A 20,330-nucleotide genomic window follows, 5' to 3' on the forward strand; every position below is an offset into this window, starting at 1 on the left:
CATGCCTCCAAAGATCGGCGGGCCTGGGACGGAAGGCGCAGAACACACCGTCTCCTCCACCTCCTCGACCGAAACGAAGGAAATCAACTACGGTGGCCCCAATGGCCTTCACAACGAAATCGACTGGAAGGATTACATTGTTGACTTCAATGGCAAAGACGACCCGGAGCACCCTCACAATTGGCCAATGCGCAAGACGTTGACGACGGCGATCATCTTGGGGTATACGACGTTGTGTTCCGCGTGGGGATCTTCGGTGTTCTCGCCAGGACAGGCCTACGTACAAGCTGAATTTGGGATTTCTCATGAGGTTGCGACACTTACTCTCTCGCTTTACGTCTTGGGATTCGCATTCGGTCCCCTGTTGTGGGGTCCCCTCTCCGAAAACATCGGCAGAAAACCACCTCTCATTATCGGCATGCTTGGCTTCTCCATCTTCCAGATTGCAGTCGCAGTAGCAAAGGACGTGCAAACCGTCATGCTCGGCCGCTTCTTCGGTGGTGTTTTCGCATCGTGCCCACTTGCCGTCGTCGGTGCTGCGTTCGCGGATATGTTCAATCAGCAGTGGCGCGGTAAGGCTATGACGATCTTCGCGGCGATGGTGTTCATGGGACCCATGGCTGCACCGATTGTGGGTGGGTTTATTGCGAAGAGTTATTTGGGGTGGAGGTGGACGGAGTATATCACTGCCATCATGGGGTTCTTTGCGCTCTTCCTCGATTTGTTCTTCTTCTCCGAATGTTATGCGCCGGCCATCTTGGCGAACAAGGCTAAGCGTCTCAGGAAGGAGACTGGAAACTGGGCCTGGCACGCGAAACTTGAGGAGAAAACTCTCACTCCCAGGGATATGGTCAGGGATCTTGTTGGCCGTCCCTTCTACTTGTTGTTCCGCGAACCGATTATCTTGTTGATGACTATCTATACCGCCTTCGTTTACGGTATCCTTTACCTCTTCCTCACCGCCTACGGTTACGAGTTTGCCCTCATCCGCCACTGGGAGCTTGGAGTTTCATCTCTCCCCTACGTCGGTCTCATGGTCGGTGAGATGATCGGTTGTGGAATCGTCTTGGCGTTCGAGCCTTACTATCTTCGTCGTTGTATGGCCAAGGGCGGAAAGCCTGACCCGGAGGCGCGTTTGCCGCCTATGATTATTGGTTCGGTGTTTTTCGCTGCTGGGTTGTTCTGGTTCGGCTGGACGGGTAAGCCGTCTATTCACTGGATCGTGCCGTCCTTGTCTGGAATCTTCACTGGTATCGGGTTGATGACCATCTTCTTGCAAGCCATCAACTACATCATCGACACCTTCTTGATGGTCGCCGCGACTGCCCTTGCCGCAAACACCTTCCTCCGTTCCTTGTTTGGAGCCGCATTTCCGTTGTTTGCCCTCCAGATGTACCAGAACTTGGGTGTTGATTGGGCGAGTAGTTTGTGTGGGTTTATCGCCGTTGCGCTTATTCCCATTCCTATCTTGTTCTTTTATTACGGACCCAAGATTCGGGGGATGTCGAAGAATGCGCCGAAGATCTAAGTTGGAAGGAGATATTTGTGGATTTTTGCAGAAGGCAGCGGGACTGGCGGGAACTTTTTGACACACTGCTTACGATTCTGAGACTCGCTGATCGCCCAGAGTCATGCTCGTTACTATAGAATTTTTTTTTTTGTCATACCTATCTATCGCGGACTGCTCTCATACTTATGGACATCAATAATATTTACTTCACACACCTACTCATCTTGCTCTATCCTTCCATATTATACAGCCATATTTGACAATCTAATGGAACATGGAGTTCTGCTTCACGAACATCTCCCCAAAAGTCTCCTGCCAAGCCTTCGCCCTCGGCTCCGCAAACCCAGGGGCAACCTCATCACGTCCCTCCTCCATCTGGCTCTCAACCTGGTTGATGAATTCCTCGACAGTCAAGGACATGGGGTTCTTCTCCTTCTTGTTGTTGTCAGGGTCGGAGTGGTCGCGGTGCAAATCGGTACCCACGAGAGGAGGCGCAACCTCGATGACCTTGACCTTGGTGTCACGGAGTTGGTAACGGAGGGAGAGGGTGTAAGAGTGGATGAAGGCCTTCGTGGCAGAATACACTGGGCAGAGCGTGAGAGGAACGAATGCGAGGCCGGAGGAAACAGTGATGATCGCTCCCGAAGGCTTAGAGAGGATGTGGGGGAGGAAGTGAGCGGTCAAGTTCACGACTCCGGTAATGTTGGTCTGGATCTCCGACTCAGCTCCGGAGGTGAAGGCATCGATCTTGGAGGAATCGGTGAGGGAAGTGAAGGAGAGGGGTTTCTGGATACCAGCGTTGTTGACGAGGCAGTCGACCTCGGGGTGCTCCTTGAGGAGATCGGACACGAAGGAGGCGAAGGTCTCGGTCTTGGAGGTGTCGAGGACGACGTAGGAGAGCTTAGGGTTGTTCAACTGCTTGACAGTGGCCTGGAGGTTAGACTCGGTACGGCCGGCGATGATGACTTGCTATAGGGAGTGTTAGGGTTGTGGATCGAGGATGACAAATCAGATCAGAGGACGAACCTTGCCCTTGGAGAGGAAAAGCTGAGCAATTGCCTTGCCAAGACCACCACCTCCACCGGTGACGAGAGCGCAGTTCCAGTTGAAGCTTCCAGACATTTTGATTAATAGGATTGAGATTGTTCTGGAGGTCGAGGATGGATTTGGTGTGACGTTTTCCTCGGTCGATCAGCTGCAAGAAAGCGCGCCGGCGCCGGCAGATTCGAAATCCCGTTTTGCCGTGCTTGGCGTAGGAGATGTCAATAATTGCCGACGACGAATGGACCGAGAGTAAGGGCTTATATTGAGGAATGAATTGGAATGATAATAGTTGTGGTCACTCCAGCTACAGCCACAGCTACCAGTTTAAGCTACTGTTATGATAGCGAGCGGTGGACAAGTTCATGTTCAACCATGGATTATAGGTAGCTAAGATCAGGCAGCCTCCCTCGAGACCGGGGTATCATGTTTTTGACGGGTATCTCTAATCATACTCTCCCCTAAGCCGAAAACGCATCCCACATACTCTCCCTAACAAACTCCAACAGTCCCTCCTCATCTCCCGCCAACTTCCTACACTCCTCACTCTCACAAACGCCCTCCTCAACCGCCTTCTTAATAACTCCCGCGGCAACAATCGCACTAATCTCCCTAATCCTGCTCAGCTCGGGATAAACGAGTCCTCTGGACTGTTCGTCTTCGCTTAGGGATGACGCGAGGGATTCGGCGGAGGCATAGATCATGGTTTCGGTTATCCGGGAGGCCTTGGAGAGGATTGCGCCGAGTCCGATACCGGGGAAGACATACATGTTGTTTCCTTGTCCTGGTTGGCGTCTTGTGCCGTCGTAGTCTTGCGCGGCGAATGGGGAACCGGAGGCGAAGACGACGCGGCCACCTGTTGCGTTCAGGGCTTCAGAGTAGGTACATTCGGAGCAGTGAGAGGGGTTGGAGAGGGGGAATACGACGGGTCTTTCGTTGAGCTCGCCCATGCGTTTGAGAATTGAGGGGGTGAACGCGCCACCAATGGTCGAGAGTCCGAGGAGTGCTGTGGGTTTCACAAATTCCAAGACTTCATCCAAGGTTCGGGGGTTCTGTCCGTTGTTGTCGTCGCGGGCAAAGTAGAGCTTGTGTTCAGCGAGGTTGTCACCACGGTCATGCGCCACGAGACCCTTCGAGTCCACGAGCCAGACGCGACGACGGGCTTCTTCCTCAGTCAAGCCACCGTCGAACTGGATCCATTGCGCGATCATCTTCGCGACACCGACACCTGCGGATCCGGCACCGAAGAAGACGATACGCTGGTCCTGAGGCTTCACGCCCGAAATCTCGGCGGCGCGCTTGACACCCGCAACAACAACGGCCCCAGTTCCCTGGATATCGTCGTTGAAGGAAGCGTACTGGTCACGGTACCGGTCCAGGTATTCGAAGGCGCGGTCAGCGATGAAGTCCTCGAATTGGATAACCATAGCAGGGAATCGTGCATGGAGTGCTTGCATAACTTCGTCCATGAACGCAGTCGCGACTTCCTTTGCTGGACGTTCTTGGCGGAGACCAAGGTAGAGGGGGTTATTCAGCAACTCCTCATTATTAGTACCGAGGTCGATTTGGATACCGATGGTAAATTGGGGGTCGATACCCGCACATGCGGTATAGAGGGAGAGTTTGCCGAGGGGAATACCCATACCGCCCAATCCGAGATCCCCAAGTCCGAGGATTCGGGAGCCGTCAGTGATGACGCAGATTTCCGGAAGTCCGGATCCAGAGACGGCGTCAGGGTATCCCTGGACTTTTGCCCACTCGTCGACAACTTGTGCGATCTGACCTTGTTGGGTGAGGTTGAGGTACATACCCTCTACATATGTCCTCGCACCAACGGGGAAGATCTCGCTGAATTTCTGGCATGCGAGGCCGACGGTGGGGGTGTAGACGAGTGGAGTGTACTGTTCGGTCGCGCTCTGCATGAGCTTGTAGAATGCTTTTCTGGCTTCACCGCCTTCTCTTCGGAGGGAAGCGAGGTACATGTATTTATCGAGGTCGGTGTGCTTGACGTCCAATTGCGCCTTGATCCGTTGTGCGTCGAGTTGCCATGACTTCATTGAGGTCTCCTTGGTATTTTGGAGGCCGAATGGCATGAGGGCCGAGGAAATGACGGGCGGGTTGACCGTCTTGGTGTTTATTTGGTGAGGCATCGTCGTGTGAAAATGGTTCGCGAAGGAGGAGAGACGTGATAGGATATTGGAGCTGATCCGTGTAGGAGAAGCCGATCGCATGAAATATGGTAGACCCGTCATCGAGAAGAGAGCAGACAGAACCCTTCTTATACTCCGGGCTTCAGGTGAGAGACTCGAAATGTTCGAGGGAGTCGTCGGATGTATGCGACCGATCTGCGGGGGAATTAAACGTCAGGGAGGGCGGTGATTGGTTTCCGCGCACGGGCGTTGGCGGTGAGGGTGGAGAGCTGCGTCCGTCCCGCTCCGAGGCCTGGGAAGCGGGAGTTAATTCAGCCGACGCGTACGAGCTTCCGCGGGAGCACAGCGACGGTGATTGGATACGGAAGCGGATGAGTTGGGAGTGACTCGCGTCGAGTGTAGACGTCTACGGGTTCCCTACAACTACTACACCGACAGCTGAATCGAGACAGCGGTCTTCCCGCTCCTCCGCGCTCAATGTCGCCTATGACGCCGAAGCCGGTGTGGCTGGTGCGTTCCGGAAGATCTCGGGGTTTGCTCGAGTGGCTCTCCGTTTGTGCGGTGCTCCGCCTCGCTTATGGATGGTGCTTGTAGCTTGTACGCTAATATACGATTGCTATGTACCCAAGCTATGGTCCGTGCGCGAAACCCTCCTATCCTAGTACCCTAACTGAACAGCTGCCATGGTCGAAAGACCGAGGGCGAGGGCGGCGGCGATGGCGTGGGACGGGGTTATCGTGATTGTTTGACGTTCGCCGGAGTAGGATCCGCCGGTCGTGCTATAATCATCCCAATTCACGCGTTTCGTGCGATTCTGGTACTCCACCACCGTGCCGCACCTATTCTTGTATTAGCATCCCGTAGTAATAGAGTACTGTGAACATACCAGTTGTTGGTGATCAACCCATCCTCCCTCTTATACCAACTCCTACAATTGGGGCTCGCAAATGAAGTTCCTCCCAACCTCTCCTGCACCTCATTGAAGTACTTTTCACACGCCCTTTCCTTCACAGTCACGCTCTTAACCCTCTTTTCCAAGACTGGTTTGACAAGTTGACATATATACTCAGATTGAGCCTCAATCATGAGGATGATCGAGTTGTGACCCAGGTTTGTGTTTGGGCCGTATGTCATGGCAAAGTTAGGCAGGTGCGGGACTGTGATACCGTAGTGCGCGATTGGAGCACCAGCTTTGTCCCAAATGTCCGAAATCGATGTAGAGTTTTCTCCACGAACAGTAATCGGGTGCAGGAATTGCTGAGATTTGAACCCGGTTGCGAGGACGAGGAGGTCGCAATTATGGAGGGTGCCGGAAAGTGTCACAGGACCCGCTGGGGTTATGGAGGCGATTGGGTCAGTTTCGAGAGTGACGTTTGATTTTGTCAACGCGTTATAGTAGTCATCGCTGATGATCTGCACCTCTGATCAGCTTCGACATACCGGAGAGAGGAGGACAGAGGACTTACTACACGTTTACACCCAATCGGATAGTCCGCCTTCAACTTCTCCCTCATCTCCTTATCCTGCACCTGCGCCTCCAACATTCCTAAACTCAAGGCCATCAATCCCTTCGCCACCTCACTCTCGGGGTGCACGATCGGCTCGTAGGTACTTTCGCGGAAGTTCATCAATTGCTGACGATAGTACTTCCGGATGGGTGAAATCCGGTACAGGAGGCGCTTGTAAGTAGGAATTGGTGCGTCGAGGCGGGGGACGACCCAGTTTGGGGTGCGTTGGAAAATGGTCAAGCTTTTAGCTTCTTTCTGGATTTCGGGGATGATTTGAACGGCCCTACAAGCATCGTGTTAGCTCGCCGCGACACTTGGAGGAGAGTGGAGGGTAGGGGAGAGTAAATACGTTGCGCCATTGCCGATGATACAAACTTTCTCCCCAGCGTAATTGTAGGTCTTATCCCAACGGGCTGAATGCATGATGCGGCCCTGGAAGGTATCGAAGCCCGGAATGTCCGTGGGAAAGTGAGGTTGGTTGAGTTGGCCGACGCAGCTAACGAGCTATACATGTGGTAAGTTTTGAAACTAATAGGGGAAGAAGGTAGACGGACAAGCTGTGATGTGATTGTGTAAGAGGGGGTGTACTCCCCTTCCTTCGTGCCGGGATTGATCTTGACTTTAGTATTCCAGACTTGATTCTCGTCATCCTGCCGGACATGTCAGTGCGAATACTGACTGGGGCGTGAGAGATGTAAACAAACCCAAACAGCATCCTCGACCTCACTATTAAACCTGATCTTACTATACAAGCCCCACTTTTCCGCAACCTTGATAAAATACTCCAAGATCTCATCCTGCAACGGATACTCCCTCGTCCACTCCGAATTCGGCTCGAACGAGTACGAATAGAGGTGTGAAAACACGTCACACGCCGCACCGGGGTAGCGATTGTCGAACCAGGTACCGCCGATTCCGGCCGACTTTTCGAGGATGACGAAGTCGTGGAGGTTGAGTTTGCGAATGAGGTCGATGGCGATGCAGAGGCCGGAGATGCCCGCGCCAATGATGACGACTGGGGTTTGGGTGGTGGGTGTGGGCATTGTCGTGTGCTAGGGAGGGTTGAAAGGGGACTACAGAACTACATTGAGGATGAAGAGCGTATAAAAGGATCAGGCAGATGATTTATCATGGTGAGGGGAAGGTCGGGTAACGGCAGTCGTGTAGGGACATGTGATGCGAAGATGAACAAGGTTCCACTTGACCCATTACGCTAGGTCAGAGAGTCTCCGTGTTTGGGCAGCTGAGCAAGCGTGCGACATCTCAGGGCATCTCCGAAACTGCGGTTTGCGCCTGCCGAAGTGGGGTATAGTCGAGTTCTAAAGTCATGCAAATCACGTGTAGTGCGCATGTGCGGGGAAAAAGTTGTAGACCCCGAGAACAAAAACCCTTAATACTCGACGACTAAAAGTCTAGGATTGATGGTTGAGGTCGATCCTGAGCCAGGTCAACGGAGGGCATCTTCTCGTGCCTCAAATTCCCGGATTCGGCACACCGTCGAGGTGCCACCACCAGCTACTGCCCCACCGCGGTTCCCGCGGCAAAACCTGTCAACCTACACCCAGCGTCTCCAGCAATTCGAGAGGTGATTCAAGCGTCCAATGATGATGAGTGGGCCTTGGAGGACTTGCAGAACGATCCTCTCTGCCCTGAAGACATCTCCGCTTCCGACCATGCCCTTAACGTCGGGTACCAGATCATTCGCGGTTCGACAACATCCTCGATGTCTCGACTGCGCTCCGCTGAAGACTTCGAGCAATTGAAGGAGACCCTTGCAGGCCTTCAACAGCATGGGCAGGTAAAGGGAAGAAGTGGGCTGTTCATATTACGCTCAAGACTGATTTCAGACCTGCCGACAGTACCAGCGGTGAATCCGACGGTGAACTACCCAATGCTGCTAGGACGAATAAAGGCGAAAAGAAGTACGGTAACAACCCTACGGAGCGTATGCTGAAGGATATTGAGAAGGCAACGACACACTGGTTCCTAATTCTGTAAACGGTGGACTTGTGCTTTCCAGTCCATTCAGCAATGTCACTCACAGGCTGACCACGGAGGCGAATTGCGAATAACCAGAGCGCGCACCGTATCATGAACTCATTTGCCTACCATATGATGACGCGTCCTGGTCTCCTAGGCCCTTGGTTGTCGAGTATGAAGGGTTTTTTGTTTCGACATTTGCTACTTTTTTTCGGATGCGCATACCCACACGTGATTCGCATGACTTTAGAACTCGACTATACAGCGCTTTTCATAAGTTTAGTCAAACGCGGGATTTTCAGGGCAGGGCGCGCCAGGTCAACTCCAGCAACTTGACTTCCACGGAAACACAAAAGACCTTGTATCTCAAGCTACAGACCAGATATCGATAAGCCGACTTCAGCAATGACTTTGGGCAATGCCAAAGCGTACAGGCCATGCCCGTAAAACCCCAGCTCGACTACAGGATGTGGAGCTTGAACCAGACATACATGTGATTGATCTGACACACCTACCTGATGATGCAACTACGGAGATGATTAAAACTGCGGCTTTACCCTTGCTAAGCCGTACCTTCAGGGTCAGGCTGGTTGTTTCACGCCCAGGCCGAAGTGCTTATCCGGAACTCCTTACCGAAATGAAACCGCAATGGGATTGGAATGTAGCGGGCCTGCATATCAAGGATGGTCCTGATGCGTCTCAATCATGATCAGACCTTCAGCACTGAGGTCAGTGAAGACGACTGCACCCTCAAAATTGCCTACAGAGTTGTCAAAGGTAACTTCCGCCCTGGGCCTACAAGCATTACGGGAATCGAAGAATGACGAGCCTTCCTTGAGGAGATGGAGGACCTGCATACTCGTTGGAAGCTCAATGACTTCATGGTCTACCTCAATTGTGCTACTATCTATGTCCCTCCACCTGGTACGGATGAATCTCGTCCGACTCCCGAGGATGCCCTTGAGCCTGAGCTACCCCTGCCTCGAAGGTCTCGTACCCTCCAAGAGGACCTCTCTCCTCCACCAGTCGACCTATCGCCAATCCCGCAGACCAAGGTTGCTGTAAGAACCCAGGGGAAGTTGAATCCGGCGTCGGTTATTGATTTCGAGATCGCCCAGGTCTGGGATTTGGCTCGAGTTCAGTTGAGGGAGTTAGGGTTAGGTGTACTTGAGTCGTTTGAGGGCGCGGCAGACATCCCATTTGTCGAGTTTAAAGCCATACAGCTTCGTGAGAGCTTCGGCTGCTTCGTCTTGGTGAGTACCGGGCGCATCATCGTACATTTTTCGAAGGTCTGTTTTCAGCGTAAGTAGCGAATAATGACTCGCAAAAAGCGTACGGCATGCTTGGTACCATCGCGAATGGCACATCGCATCCTCTGACAGACACTCATAGGTAGCTCTTGACCCCTGTATCCCATCCCTGGACTGCTTGAATGGTGAGGTTGTTGGATTTTACGGTTTGGTGACCTTGGGCACCGTGGTGGGACCTGCATCCACTAACTATATTGCAACTGAGAGTAGTCAAAAGCGCGTGTGCGCACTACTCCACCAAATCGTAAAATGCCTGAAAACACCAACCGCCATTGTACTCCCTACAACACTTGATAAGGCCTGAAATTCAACATGAGTCCAATCAGGTGCGTGCACTTTTAGTACTCAACAGCAAGGTCGGGAGGACACCTAATGATACTGCGACTTGTGCCCATGTCCGCCCAAGAACAGTATATCGAGTCAATAAGCGCTGCGAACATAACGGGAGCTACGGAGTACTCGCTTGTAGCGGACGTCCTAGCAAAGTCACCCCAAACGTACATCGAGTATGTCATCCTGGCCGGTACCATTTTTACCCTGACATGCTAATACTGCTGCCATGCAGTGTCTTCAGGAGTTGTACAAGGATGCAGTATATGCTTACCACGAGGAGATTGCCGGCATGCTGAAAGAAGAATTTGCAGCAGACGAGCTACAACTTACACGCTTCGACGTTTTTCGATGGTGCAAAGCAAACCGATATACCCGCAAGTTGCTAGCAGTTAAGGCAAAAACAAAGAGACCCTATCCTTCGTGCATACCATCAGCTGTCCACTATGTACTACGCACCGGATCCGCTTATCTTTCTTGACGAGTCGGCAGTGGATGAACGTAATGGCTACCGCAATATGGATATGCTCTCGCTGGCCATCGAGCCGAAGCCCAGATTCACCTAGGTCATTCTAAGAAGTGGTCTGTACTTCCTGTTTCGATGCAGAATGGATACAAAGCATATGAGATTTACCATGGTTCATACAATGCAGACTTCTTTGTATGGTTTCTCGAAACAAGGGTCCTCAAGATTGTATGCCCTTACCCTGCACCAAATAGCGTCATTGTCATGGATAACTGCGCTGTCCCTTATGATCCCAGGGTTGCCGAAATCATCCATTCAGCTGGGTGTTGACTGGTCTACATACCACCCTACTCACCGGATTTCAACCCTATCGAGAACAGCTTCTGTTGACGCCTAACACATAAAATGGTTCAATCAGCGGTGGGCATGACAAGGTGCTAGACGGTTCAGCGCAGATCATAGCATCAAGCCAGGCATTGAATAGATGAGCCTCCAATTGCAAATGGTCGTTTTTGTTGGTTACTGAATGCCGGTAGCAAAAAGTCCCGTGCTCAGCACAACTCCATTTTTTCTGAAGTAAGACAATGGTCTCAGCACGCCGAACCTCTAACATCTTCCACGACTCAAATCACCCGCAAAAGTTCAATGACGTCCCTTTCCTGGTGTGCCGCATCCACGTTACTAGTGCGCTTACAGTGGAGTTCAAAAGTTTACTGCTGTGTGCAAAATTCTTGACGTGACTTTCCCATGTGCGCGCGAATCGCAAACTCCATATGACAAAAACCCCTAAAACAACATAGATAAAGGCCTCGGAGGTCGAGTAAGGGTTCAAACTGATCATACCTATCGTTAGCAATCACGTCGTGCCACCGGTTTTGGGCCACAAGGCCTCCCTCAGCTGCTTCATGCTAAAAAGGTGTTTTCAGTGAAAAGAAAGAAACGGACCCTGGAAGGCACTACGGATGCAGCTCTGGGTCCCATGAGATAGAGGGAGCTTGGATGAACATGTTCTGCGTGTGGTTTCTTTGATTCTACCAGTTTTTGAGGTTTGTGGGTCCAGAGAGTGTTTTCGATGTTTTCATGCATATTCATGCAACATCATGCACCTGGGCCGAAATCCTTCATAATGTCACAACTCTATGAGAACCGGTACTACACGCGTTTCGAGGACATCTATCGATTCCTAAGAGTCTGATCTATCGACCTCTACCCTGAAACCGCCCTTCCAAGCCTTGTCTACGAAGATGGGGGGGTTCATGAAACTATCCCCGCGCAGATAGGCGGTAAAATGCGCCGCGTCAAGAATTTGCACACAGCAGTATAGTTTATGCATGCGCCCCTGCGCACGCCCTGTAATCCAAATCGCAAAAAATGACCATTTCATCCACAATGTGATCTATTCAGAGGCCCAGGCGTAGCGGGAGGGGTGCGCACACGCGTTTTTCACCCTCCCCTTCAATGCCATCCCGTTTGAGTGACGAAGAACCATCCTCTACCCAGCACAGCGGTAAGGGCAGTAAGGCAGGGAAAGGGTCCTTTACGAAGCAAATGCGTGATTCCTTATCAAGGGCTTATGATACTTCTATCGACCTTACAGCCAATGATTTCCAGGTAATAGATCAGATCGTTCTTGAATCGACGAGGCAGAAGGTGAGGAAATTGCTTGACAGTTCCTCGGGGAAGATGCGCTGATCAGAGTTACAGACAGCCTCGCAACCTGCCAGACGGAAACAAGAAGACGTCATTCTGATCGAGGAGACTCCATTTCTGTCCAGAACGCGCCCTCCAGCACTTGCAGCTGCCGTCGACCTCACGCCTGGGGATGATCTTCCCAGTATTTCAGATGTCTTCGCAGGACGAAGTCGACGACCGGCATTGAGCAAGACAACAAGCGATATAGAGGTAACCAGCAGCACTACAATCGAAACCGAAACAGTAACGGCCTACACGCAGAGAAAGTCAGCTGATCTCATCATCCTATCGTCGTCTCCGGTCCTGGCACCACAGTTAATACGGAAAAGAAAGCGGTTGCCTGCTCATGAGATTGATCTCAGCTCTCCGATAGAGCGGGGAGCTCCTTTACCGCGACTGAGATTAACGAAGTCCAAGTCGGACGTCACTCCAGTTGTTCACCTCGAAACCTCAGCGGCACTGATTCGATTGCCTCCGAAAATTGATGATAGAACTCTGTCTATGCTTGCCGCATTGGACAACTATAGCGCGGATATTGCGAAGGAGTCATCGGAAAAAAACAAGAAGGAGAACGTGGATATACTTGGAAGTGGATCAAAGGTCATAGAGAAGGATATTCAGGAAACCACTAACAAACCCAAGGCAAAACCGCGGAAGGTCCTGAGTGAGGAAGAAAAGAGGACACAAGAGGAAGCCAAAACTGCGGAAAAGGAACGAAAAGAAGAAGAGAAAAGGCAAAAGCTGCTCGACAAACAGCGAGAGAAAGAAGCTAAGGCTGCGGAGAAGGCACAAAAGGAAGCTGAGAAGAGGAAAGATCAAGAGCTAGTCGCTCTAAACAGACTCAAAACTTCGAAGAAGGACTGTACACCTGAAATGATAGTCGACATTGACGGACACCTGCTTGGTACCGCTCTTGGTCAGCATTTGCGCTCGTTCCTTGAACCGCTATCCGTGGAGCACACAGAGTGGGAGAGCCCAACAGCGAACACAATCAGATGGCGTCGAAAAGTCAGCTCAAGATATGATGAAAGCGCCGGATACTTCGTTCCAATACCACCAGAGATACAAACAGAAAATCGCGTCCTGTGCTTCATGAAAGCCAAAGAACTTGCCGATCTCGTGGGCGCTGACGGCGCAGGCCTTGATACCCATGCGATTCTTCTTAAGTCGACATTCCCTTCCGCGCGACCGATATACATGATTGAAGGTCTAGCAGCTCTCTTCAGGCGAATGAAGACGGCGAAGAATAGGCAGTACACCGCCGCTGTGCGAAATGCGCTGCTTGAAGAGGAAGGTGACCCGGCACCATCACAGTCGAGACGGAAGCAAAAAGAAGTAGAGGAGGTTGATGAGGAGCTAGTCGAAGAAGCTCTGATATCGCTGCAGATCACGCATGAGTGCTTGATTGTCCATACGACTGCGCCTGCAGACAGCGCTGAGTGGATTGCGATCTTGACTTCGGATATCGCCACGATTCCTTACAAGTACGTTTTACTATAACATTAATCGCGGCAGACGTGTCATGCTAACCATGTTCAGGACTACTCGACAGAATCTCAGCACATCCTTCTGCGTTGATGTTGGCCAGGTTAAGACTGGCATCGACATTAAAGATACGTTTTCGAAAATGTTACAGGAGGTCCAGCGAGTTACGCCGCAGGTTGCTGCCGGAGTTATGCAGAAGTATCCGTCTTTGCCAGAGTTACTGGAGGGATTCAAGAAAAAGGGTCCTGAGGCTCTTGCCAATGTGCCAATCGGTGCAACGAAGACCGGTGCTTTATCCAGCAGGACCATCGGTGTAGCATTGTCGAAGAAGATACATAACGTGTTCACAAACCGTGACCCGGCTGTGGATGCTTTCTAAGGGATAACAAGCTCTAGATCCAGCTCATAGAGCGACGGTGTTATGAGACTTGGCTTGGTCATGGTCAAGAAAATAAAACTTGTACCTACAACTATATGGTGCCCCATTCATAGTACTTCTACCACGCTAATCTACACTGTCTATGCCAACTTGCAAATTCTAAACTACGGCAAGCGTATCTTCACCTTCAGCAACAGGATGCTGCAATCCCTTCCTAACGGCCAGCACTGAATCAACAATAACAGCATCCACACCAGCCTTATACTGTAACTTGACATTCGCAGGCTCGTTGTTACCAACACCATAACTTACGCACACAAGTCCTGCCGCTTTGACGATCTTCACGAGACGAGGACAAAGGATGAGAGGCTGGCAGGCACTGACGATACCGAGCAAGTTCCATTTTGTCGCGAAGCGGACTGCTTGCTGGAGTGAACAAGCACGGATATCGGCCATTTTCGCCGTGCCTCCCTCCGTCAAGAACAAAATCGGGATTTGGGGTTGTTTCATAGAGAGAAGAATGGCGATATCGGGGTGAAAGGTGGAGAAGATAATATCTCTCCCATCCGAGTAGTCGTAGACGACCTTCAGGATAGTGTCAACATAGTGGTTGATCTCGGTGAACGACAACTCCATATCCTCATCCTGCGCTTCATCAATCATAGGATACTTCAACTCGATGTTGAAACCAACATGCTTCGGCAGCGTCTGGAAGACTTCCTGCAGAGTCGTGAAGGGTGCCTGGATACTAATACCGCGGGAATTGCCCTTGAAGCCCTTTTTCTTGTAGTCACGGGTATACTGCATCTTCTGACTCAGCCCAGCAGCTTCGTTAGCATCGTTCGTGAGAGACATCGACCTCGCACGAGTTGTTGGTCGACCGTTGTTCGTTCGGCCAAACTCCTTCATGTCGGTAAGCGTATCTTGACCCTCCGCAAAATCACGGTTCGAAACCTTGTGCTGTCGACTTTCAGATGGAAGCTCATGAAGCGAAGCAGCCATGAACTGCTCCAAAGTCAGAGACCCAACAGGTGCATCATGACCCGTCTCGGACACGAGGAAGTCGTGGTAAATGACAGGTACGCTGTCCTTCGTCAACTGCACATCAAACTCCACGTAGCTCGCACCAAGGTTCGCAGCAGCGATGAAACTCTGAAGCGTGTTCTCTCCAAGCTGCAAACTGCTTGCTGTGGCAAAGTTCTTTCCGGCACCTCGATGTCCGATGATGCGAGTGGTGATAAGTGATTTCCAGTATGTGTTGTTCCTCTGCAAGACGAGGTTTTCGTGTTGGAAGGGGGTGATGATCAAGAAGTTGAACTGGAGCTGACCGATGACCCGCAAATTGCTGCTGGCAACAATAGGCACAGTAACAAGACCCTGCAACGAAGCCTTATCCTGACCCAAAGCAGTCTTCACCGAAGAAAGAAGCGCAACAGCTCGTCCGATCAACTTCCGCTGTGAAGAGTACGTCGGGATGATATCAAACAAGAGTTGAACGTTCTTTAAATCCTTCGTATTAAAGATGAGCGGCTCAGTCAACGCCGAAGCATCCAAAGGCAGATCAAGCGTCGTCGAATCCCCCTCCGCTCCCATCGCAGAAACACGAAGCGACAACGCAGCATCGAGATCAGACGTCGCGGTATCACTCAAATCAACACCATTCAACTGGACTGCAGGATCGGTGGTTCTCGTATCGGTCGAACCTAGCGTTACGAGGATCATCGTCTGATCCTTCAAATACCTATGCCCAAAAGTCTTGACCGGCGCGGCCTCAGAATCCGTCATCTCCTCCTTGAAGCTCCCAGCGCTTCTAGAGAGATTCGAAGCAATGCTCTCCAATGACTTCGCTTCCGTACCGATGTGTAGACTACCATTCGCCGTCCGCGTCTTTTCGGGCGGCATGATCTTCTCCCCGATATCAAGGTGACCACGGAAGATGCCATGCTCGCATGCCGTCCATCCTTCCTGATCCAAACGTTCGACATCAGCACCTGCCTCGAGGAGTCGCTCAACCACCGCCAAGTTTCCTTCCGCGCCAGCCACGAAGAGTGGAGTCCAGGCATACGCATTCTCCGTGACCTCGGTATCTGCCTTCTGTAATTCATTACCATCGAGAAGGACTTCCACACACTCCAGATTTCCAAGACGGGCCGCGATATGCAGAGGAGTATCGCCTTCGGCGTCCTGCACGTTTACATCCACACCCTTGTCCATCAACGTCTTTAAAATCTCGGAAGCATTCAACTTCGACGCAAGACCCAATGCCCTCGTCAATCCAGGAGTCCTAATGAAGTTAGTGTCCAATGGATCCCGGTTTAAAAACTTCAAAAGTACTCCAATGGTCTTGGGGTAATTGCCCATAACAGCCAACTGCACCGGCGTAAGCCCCTCATTGTCCCCCCACTCCTCTCCTTCGAAATCTTCCAGATCTCGCACTTGTCCCCACTTTCTCATGTAATCAAGAAACTTGGCACAAACATTCGCCAACCCAAACCTCGCTGCATAGTGCAAAGGTCTCCGGTGATAACTGTCACGTTCAACCAACAACTTCTGCTGATCCACACTCAACGAGTCGAGGAGGTACTCGAGCGCCGCCGTGTCCTCCTCCCCACGCTCGCTCAAAACGATAGGGAAATCAAAACTCATCTTCCGGGACGACTCCGCGCGGGATATCGGCGTACCTGGCCCACTCGGCGTGAATGGGTAGACAAACCCGGGCGTGAACGCAGGCGTGACGAGGAACGGGCTACTGTGATCGCCGTTTGGTGAATCGGTTCCCACTGCCGCACGCTCATAGGTTCTTCCGAGAGAGATGACATACCGGTGGACGAGGTTACGCTCGTTTAGGTCTGTGCTGGTAGAGAAGTTGTGGTATGCTAGAATGCACTTGACAGAGTCGAACGATTTCCGAGTAAGCGCATGCTGCAAAAGGCCTGGTAGCAGCTTCTTGGCCAATTTGGGGTCGCATTGATCGAGAGCATCGCGCAATTCCTCGGCCTTGTCCTCCGAAACTATTGTCTCCAGCTTCGTCCTTTGTTCTCTTGCCAAGAACGCTGACGACGACGATGATCTTGACGAAGTGTGATACTCATTCGTCGCAGCACCGAGCTTATCTAGCCACGACACGGCATTCGCCAAATGCTCCTGCGCCCTCGTCGGCGAAGCAAACGGAAGAACATACACCTTTGAATCCAAATACTTCTGTTGATGCTGCACACTCAGCTTCTTGTCGAGCTTCTTTGTGATCTTGACGAAACCGCGTCTATTGACATCGGCGTACCACAGCAACTTCTGCAAGTTCCCCTTCAATTCAAATAATGCTCCCATCAATTCCTCCAACTCGCTGGCGGACAAGTCCGCAGTATTCATGGCCTCCTCAAATCCATACTTGTCGTTCAGTAACTTGAGACGCCTTGTAATCTCGGTATCGCGCTTATTGAAGAAATTGTTCACCTCCTCCACATTCCGGTCCAAATCGAAGAAGAACGCGGTCAAGTCGGGGTCAGTCCCAGTCGCGTGCTTCGCTTGCTGTGCACTGGTGATATGCTTCTTCAAGGCCTTGTAGTTGATATAATGAGAACTGTAGTCACGCAGACATCAGCATTCACCCCGCGAAAATGACGCTCGCGGGGCACACACCTCCACTCGGGCACCTGGCACCTTGGTAAGTTCTTCCCAAACTTCATTGTCTATCGGCCTTGGTGTCGTGTATAAGGGGTCAATTGGGCATGTCTATGGGGTGAGCGATTTCCTGAAATGTTCTCTACGTCAAATGAACCCGCGGCCGATTGTGCAGCTGCAGCCACACAGAAACCTTATTTGCGCAGTGACCTCCAACGCTTTTTCTTCGAAGATCCAATTGTGTTTCTATGACGATTGCTATGCTATGGATAACTCACACCGAAACCTCCAATGCACGCGCCTTCAGAATCACCCCTTCTGGACATGCGGAACTGGGCTTCACTGGAGCGACAATCAAGCCATGCTACACCCTTCATTCACAACATCAGTAACCGTCCTCGGACAGAATAAGGGAAGAAAAGGACGCACCATTGAGTATGTTGTGTGTGCCCATGTGACGGATATTGCCTGTATAGGGAGGCCTGATTCGCCTTCGTCTCTCGTAATCTTCAAAGCGATCATTCCGGCCTGACCAGCATTCTGGTTATTCTGCTTTGCTCGCCGTATTGCGGATGAACCTAAAGTAAAGTGAACTCGTTAGTAAAGCTGGGCGTGTATGACAGGACTTGACGCTAACCGAGGAAGTCTCGCTCCATCACTTGCTTCACAGCCTCCTCCTCGTAGACACCCCCCTCCATATGATTGAGCCGTGAAGCGCACTTGCTCGCAAGTATCGTATCCAGAATCTCTTCCCCGTTTCCGCTGCATACGACGGCGACATTATCTTCAACCCATAAGCCGCTTCCTAAATTATAGTCACGTCAGTGAACTGTGCACGTACCGCTGAAGAGATAACCCTTTACCCGCGACGGCTGCTGGTCCCACTCGCCCGACGTGCTTGTGCACGATCCCACCCGAACTACAAGCCGCAGCCAAATTCCCAGACAAATCCATGGCGACTGCTCCAACCGTATCCGACACCCCCGAGTCTCCCAAATCTCCCGGATTGAAAGGCCCATGCTCTATCACCTCCTTCCATTTCTGCCACACCTCCAGCGCTGACTGTGAGATAAGCGACTCAGGCTCCACCAACTCCACTCCATGATCCCATTCCGTCGCACTCCTTCCCACAAGAAAGTTGGGCTGCGTTCGACCGTATGGAAGTGGATTTTGCCTGTTCTTTAGGAGTCGTTGAGCGAGTTGAACAGGGTTTTTGACATCTGTGTATCGCTCCGTTAACTCCAGATACGGAAACTCTGCGAGATGCAACACACTTTCGACGGCTGCAACAGCAGCATATCCGGAGTAGTCCATCAGGGCGGCGTCCATCTGGACTTTGCCCTCCGCATTTAAATTCGATCCGTAGCCAGCATTGGTATGTTTCGCGTTTTCAAGGATGGACACAGCGGCAGTTACGGCATCCAGCGCCGATCCTCCTCCATTAAGGACTTCTTTCGCTGCAATACACGCTCTATACACGAAGGTCAGTATCGCCTGAGTGTATAGAAGATCAAATAGCAAGCTTACTTTTTGCAGAGACTGGCATATGCGGACTTCTTCGGATGTATTCCTGCGCCGATGTGAAGGGCGACGAAGGATGACATCGAAGTTTCACGCCTTTCCCCGGTCATGTCGTACAACCCGTGCCTTGCATCACGTTACAGCTGGTTGCAAAATGCCTGTCGCAATCTGCAGGTAGCTGCACATGCTCTGTAAACCCTCACCGTAAAACCAACAGAACAACTCCATTGAAGGCCTAGGAAGGTCGCAAACGGTTCGAAATGTTTGGTGAGATATGCGACAATAGCACACGGTCCATAGTTATCGAGAACTACATCGAGGGCTATGACGTTCACCAACTCAGTGAGATCATCAACCAATCGGTACGAACCATTTACAGGATTGTCAAGAGATTCGAGGAGGAAGGCACCCATGAGCGCCTCCCTACCACGCACTGTGGTAGGACGCCTCAGATTGACTCCCGCATAGGCATGGTAAGTGACCTGCCCCATCGAGGACCTTGGCTGAAACGCTGGGCATGGCATGACAGCATATCAAGGCCCTGTATGATCTGAACCCTACCCTATACCAGGATGATTGCGCAGAGTTTATGAACCAGGAATTTGCCACTTCACTATCGAAGTACCATGTCTGTCGATACCTCAAAAAGATTGGATATACTCGAAAGACTCTTATGCTAAGGGCAGCAGAACGGAACGGCATTTTACGTGCGCAACACGCCATATCAATGGCTGAATACAGTCAAGAACAACTGGTCTTTCTCGATGAGTCTGCTGTCGATGAGAGGACTGCTACCCGCAAATTTGGTTATGCGCCAGTCGGTACTAGGGCGATTGAGGAGAGACTGTTTGCTCGAACCAAACGTTGGAGTGTATTGCCTGCACTTACCTCGACAGGGCTCCATGCTTTATCGGTCTTTCAGGGATCCTTCAATGCTGATCGATTTGTCGAATTCGTCGAACATGAACTGCTACCAATTCTCAACCCCTACCCTGGTCCGAACAGCGTGGTTGTCCTTGACAACTGCCGTATCCATCATGACGAAAGGGTATATGAACTCATTGTTCAACGCGCTGGATGTCGACTCCATTTTTTGCCGCCTTACTCACCAGACCTCAATCCAATCGAGCTCTGCTTCAGTATGATGAAGGCCTGGATGAAGCGCAACAATGAGCATGAGTTAGTTCGATCAGACCCTGAGGGTTACATACGCTGCGCAATCGACTCAATCAATGAGCACCCTGACAAGATCCGCAACTTGTATATGAACTGCGGTTATGCATTGTCAGATGCAGAGTTACGTCGGTATGTCGAGGTTAACAACCAGGTCACTATTG

General features: G+C 51.4%; 7 protein-coding genes across 7 annotated transcripts; 2 read left to right on the forward strand and 5 right to left on the reverse strand.

Moving 5' to 3' along the window:
- Nucleotide 1: 1 nt before the first annotated feature.
- SAICODRAFT_58546 (MFS general substrate transporter) lies at nucleotides 2-1,528 on the forward strand (the record flags this gene model as incomplete). The annotated part of the gene is made up of 1 exon (XM_019169616.1): nucleotides 2-1,528. The coding sequence occupies one exon, from the start codon at nucleotides 2-4 to the stop codon at nucleotides 1,526-1,528; it is 1,527 nt and encodes a 508-aa protein (XP_019023174.1).
- Nucleotides 1,529-1,649: 121 nt separating this feature from the next.
- SAICODRAFT_30866 (putative short-chain dehydrogenases/reductase) lies at nucleotides 1,650-2,670 on the reverse strand. The gene is made up of 2 exons (XM_019167780.1): nucleotides 2,537-2,670; nucleotides 1,650-2,479 (listed from the first exon to the last, which is right to left on the reverse strand). Exons 1-2 carry the CDS (start codon nucleotides 2,630-2,632, stop codon nucleotides 1,775-1,777), a joined length of 801 nt encoding a protein of 266 aa, XP_019023175.1. The 5' UTR covers nucleotides 2,633-2,670; the 3' UTR covers nucleotides 1,650-1,774.
- Nucleotides 2,671-2,912: 242 nt separating this feature from the next.
- SAICODRAFT_30867 (uncharacterized protein) lies at nucleotides 2,913-4,232 on the reverse strand. Its single transcript, XM_019167781.1, has one exon. The coding sequence runs from the start codon at nucleotides 4,192-4,194 to the stop codon at nucleotides 3,013-3,015; it is 1,182 nt and encodes a 393-aa protein (XP_019023176.1). The 5' UTR covers nucleotides 4,195-4,232; the 3' UTR covers nucleotides 2,913-3,012.
- Nucleotides 4,233-5,359: 1,127 nt separating this feature from the next.
- SAICODRAFT_35843 (flavin-binding monooxygenase-like family protein) lies at nucleotides 5,360-7,252 on the reverse strand (the record flags this gene model as incomplete). The annotated part of the gene is made up of 6 exons (XM_019168446.1): nucleotides 5,360-5,540; nucleotides 5,588-6,114; nucleotides 6,168-6,492; nucleotides 6,559-6,713; nucleotides 6,764-6,859; nucleotides 6,914-7,252. 6 exons carry the CDS (start codon nucleotides 7,250-7,252, stop codon nucleotides 5,360-5,362), a joined length of 1,623 nt encoding a protein of 540 aa, XP_019023177.1.
- A 4,643-nt stretch (nucleotides 7,253-11,895) lies between these two features.
- Nucleotides 11,896-13,851, forward strand: SAICODRAFT_26133 (uncharacterized protein; the record flags this gene model as incomplete). Its single annotated transcript, XM_019166915.1, has 3 exons — nucleotides 11,896-11,906; nucleotides 12,020-13,471; nucleotides 13,527-13,851. 3 exons carry the CDS (start codon nucleotides 11,896-11,898, stop codon nucleotides 13,849-13,851), a joined length of 1,788 nt encoding a protein of 595 aa, XP_019023178.1.
- A 159-nt stretch (nucleotides 13,852-14,010) lies between these two features.
- On the reverse strand, nucleotides 14,011-17,537 carry SAICODRAFT_58497 (GDPD-domain-containing protein; the record flags this gene model as incomplete). Its single annotated transcript, XM_019169610.1, has 2 exons — nucleotides 14,011-17,431; nucleotides 17,491-17,537. 2 exons carry the CDS (start codon nucleotides 17,535-17,537, stop codon nucleotides 14,011-14,013), a joined length of 3,468 nt encoding a protein of 1,155 aa, XP_019023179.1.
- Nucleotides 17,538-18,057: 520 nt separating this feature from the next.
- On the reverse strand, nucleotides 18,058-19,109 carry SAICODRAFT_136356 (N-terminal nucleophile aminohydrolase). The gene is made up of 4 exons (XM_019165460.1): nucleotides 19,000-19,109; nucleotides 18,747-18,941; nucleotides 18,336-18,692; nucleotides 18,058-18,277 (listed from the first exon to the last, which is right to left on the reverse strand). The coding sequence occupies exons 1-4, from the start codon at nucleotides 19,016-19,018 to the stop codon at nucleotides 18,105-18,107; spliced, it is 744 nt and encodes a 247-aa protein (XP_019023180.1). The 5' UTR covers nucleotides 19,019-19,109; the 3' UTR covers nucleotides 18,058-18,104.
- Between the last annotated feature and the right edge of the window lie 1,221 nt (nucleotides 19,110-20,330).

Source organism: Saitoella complicata, assembly GCF_001661265.1.
Source record: "Saitoella complicata NRRL Y-17804 unplaced genomic scaffold SAICOscaffold_16, whole genome shotgun sequence".
Classification (NCBI taxonomy): domain Eukaryota; kingdom Fungi; phylum Ascomycota; class Saitoellomycetes; order Saitoellales; family Saitoellaceae; genus Saitoella; species Saitoella complicata.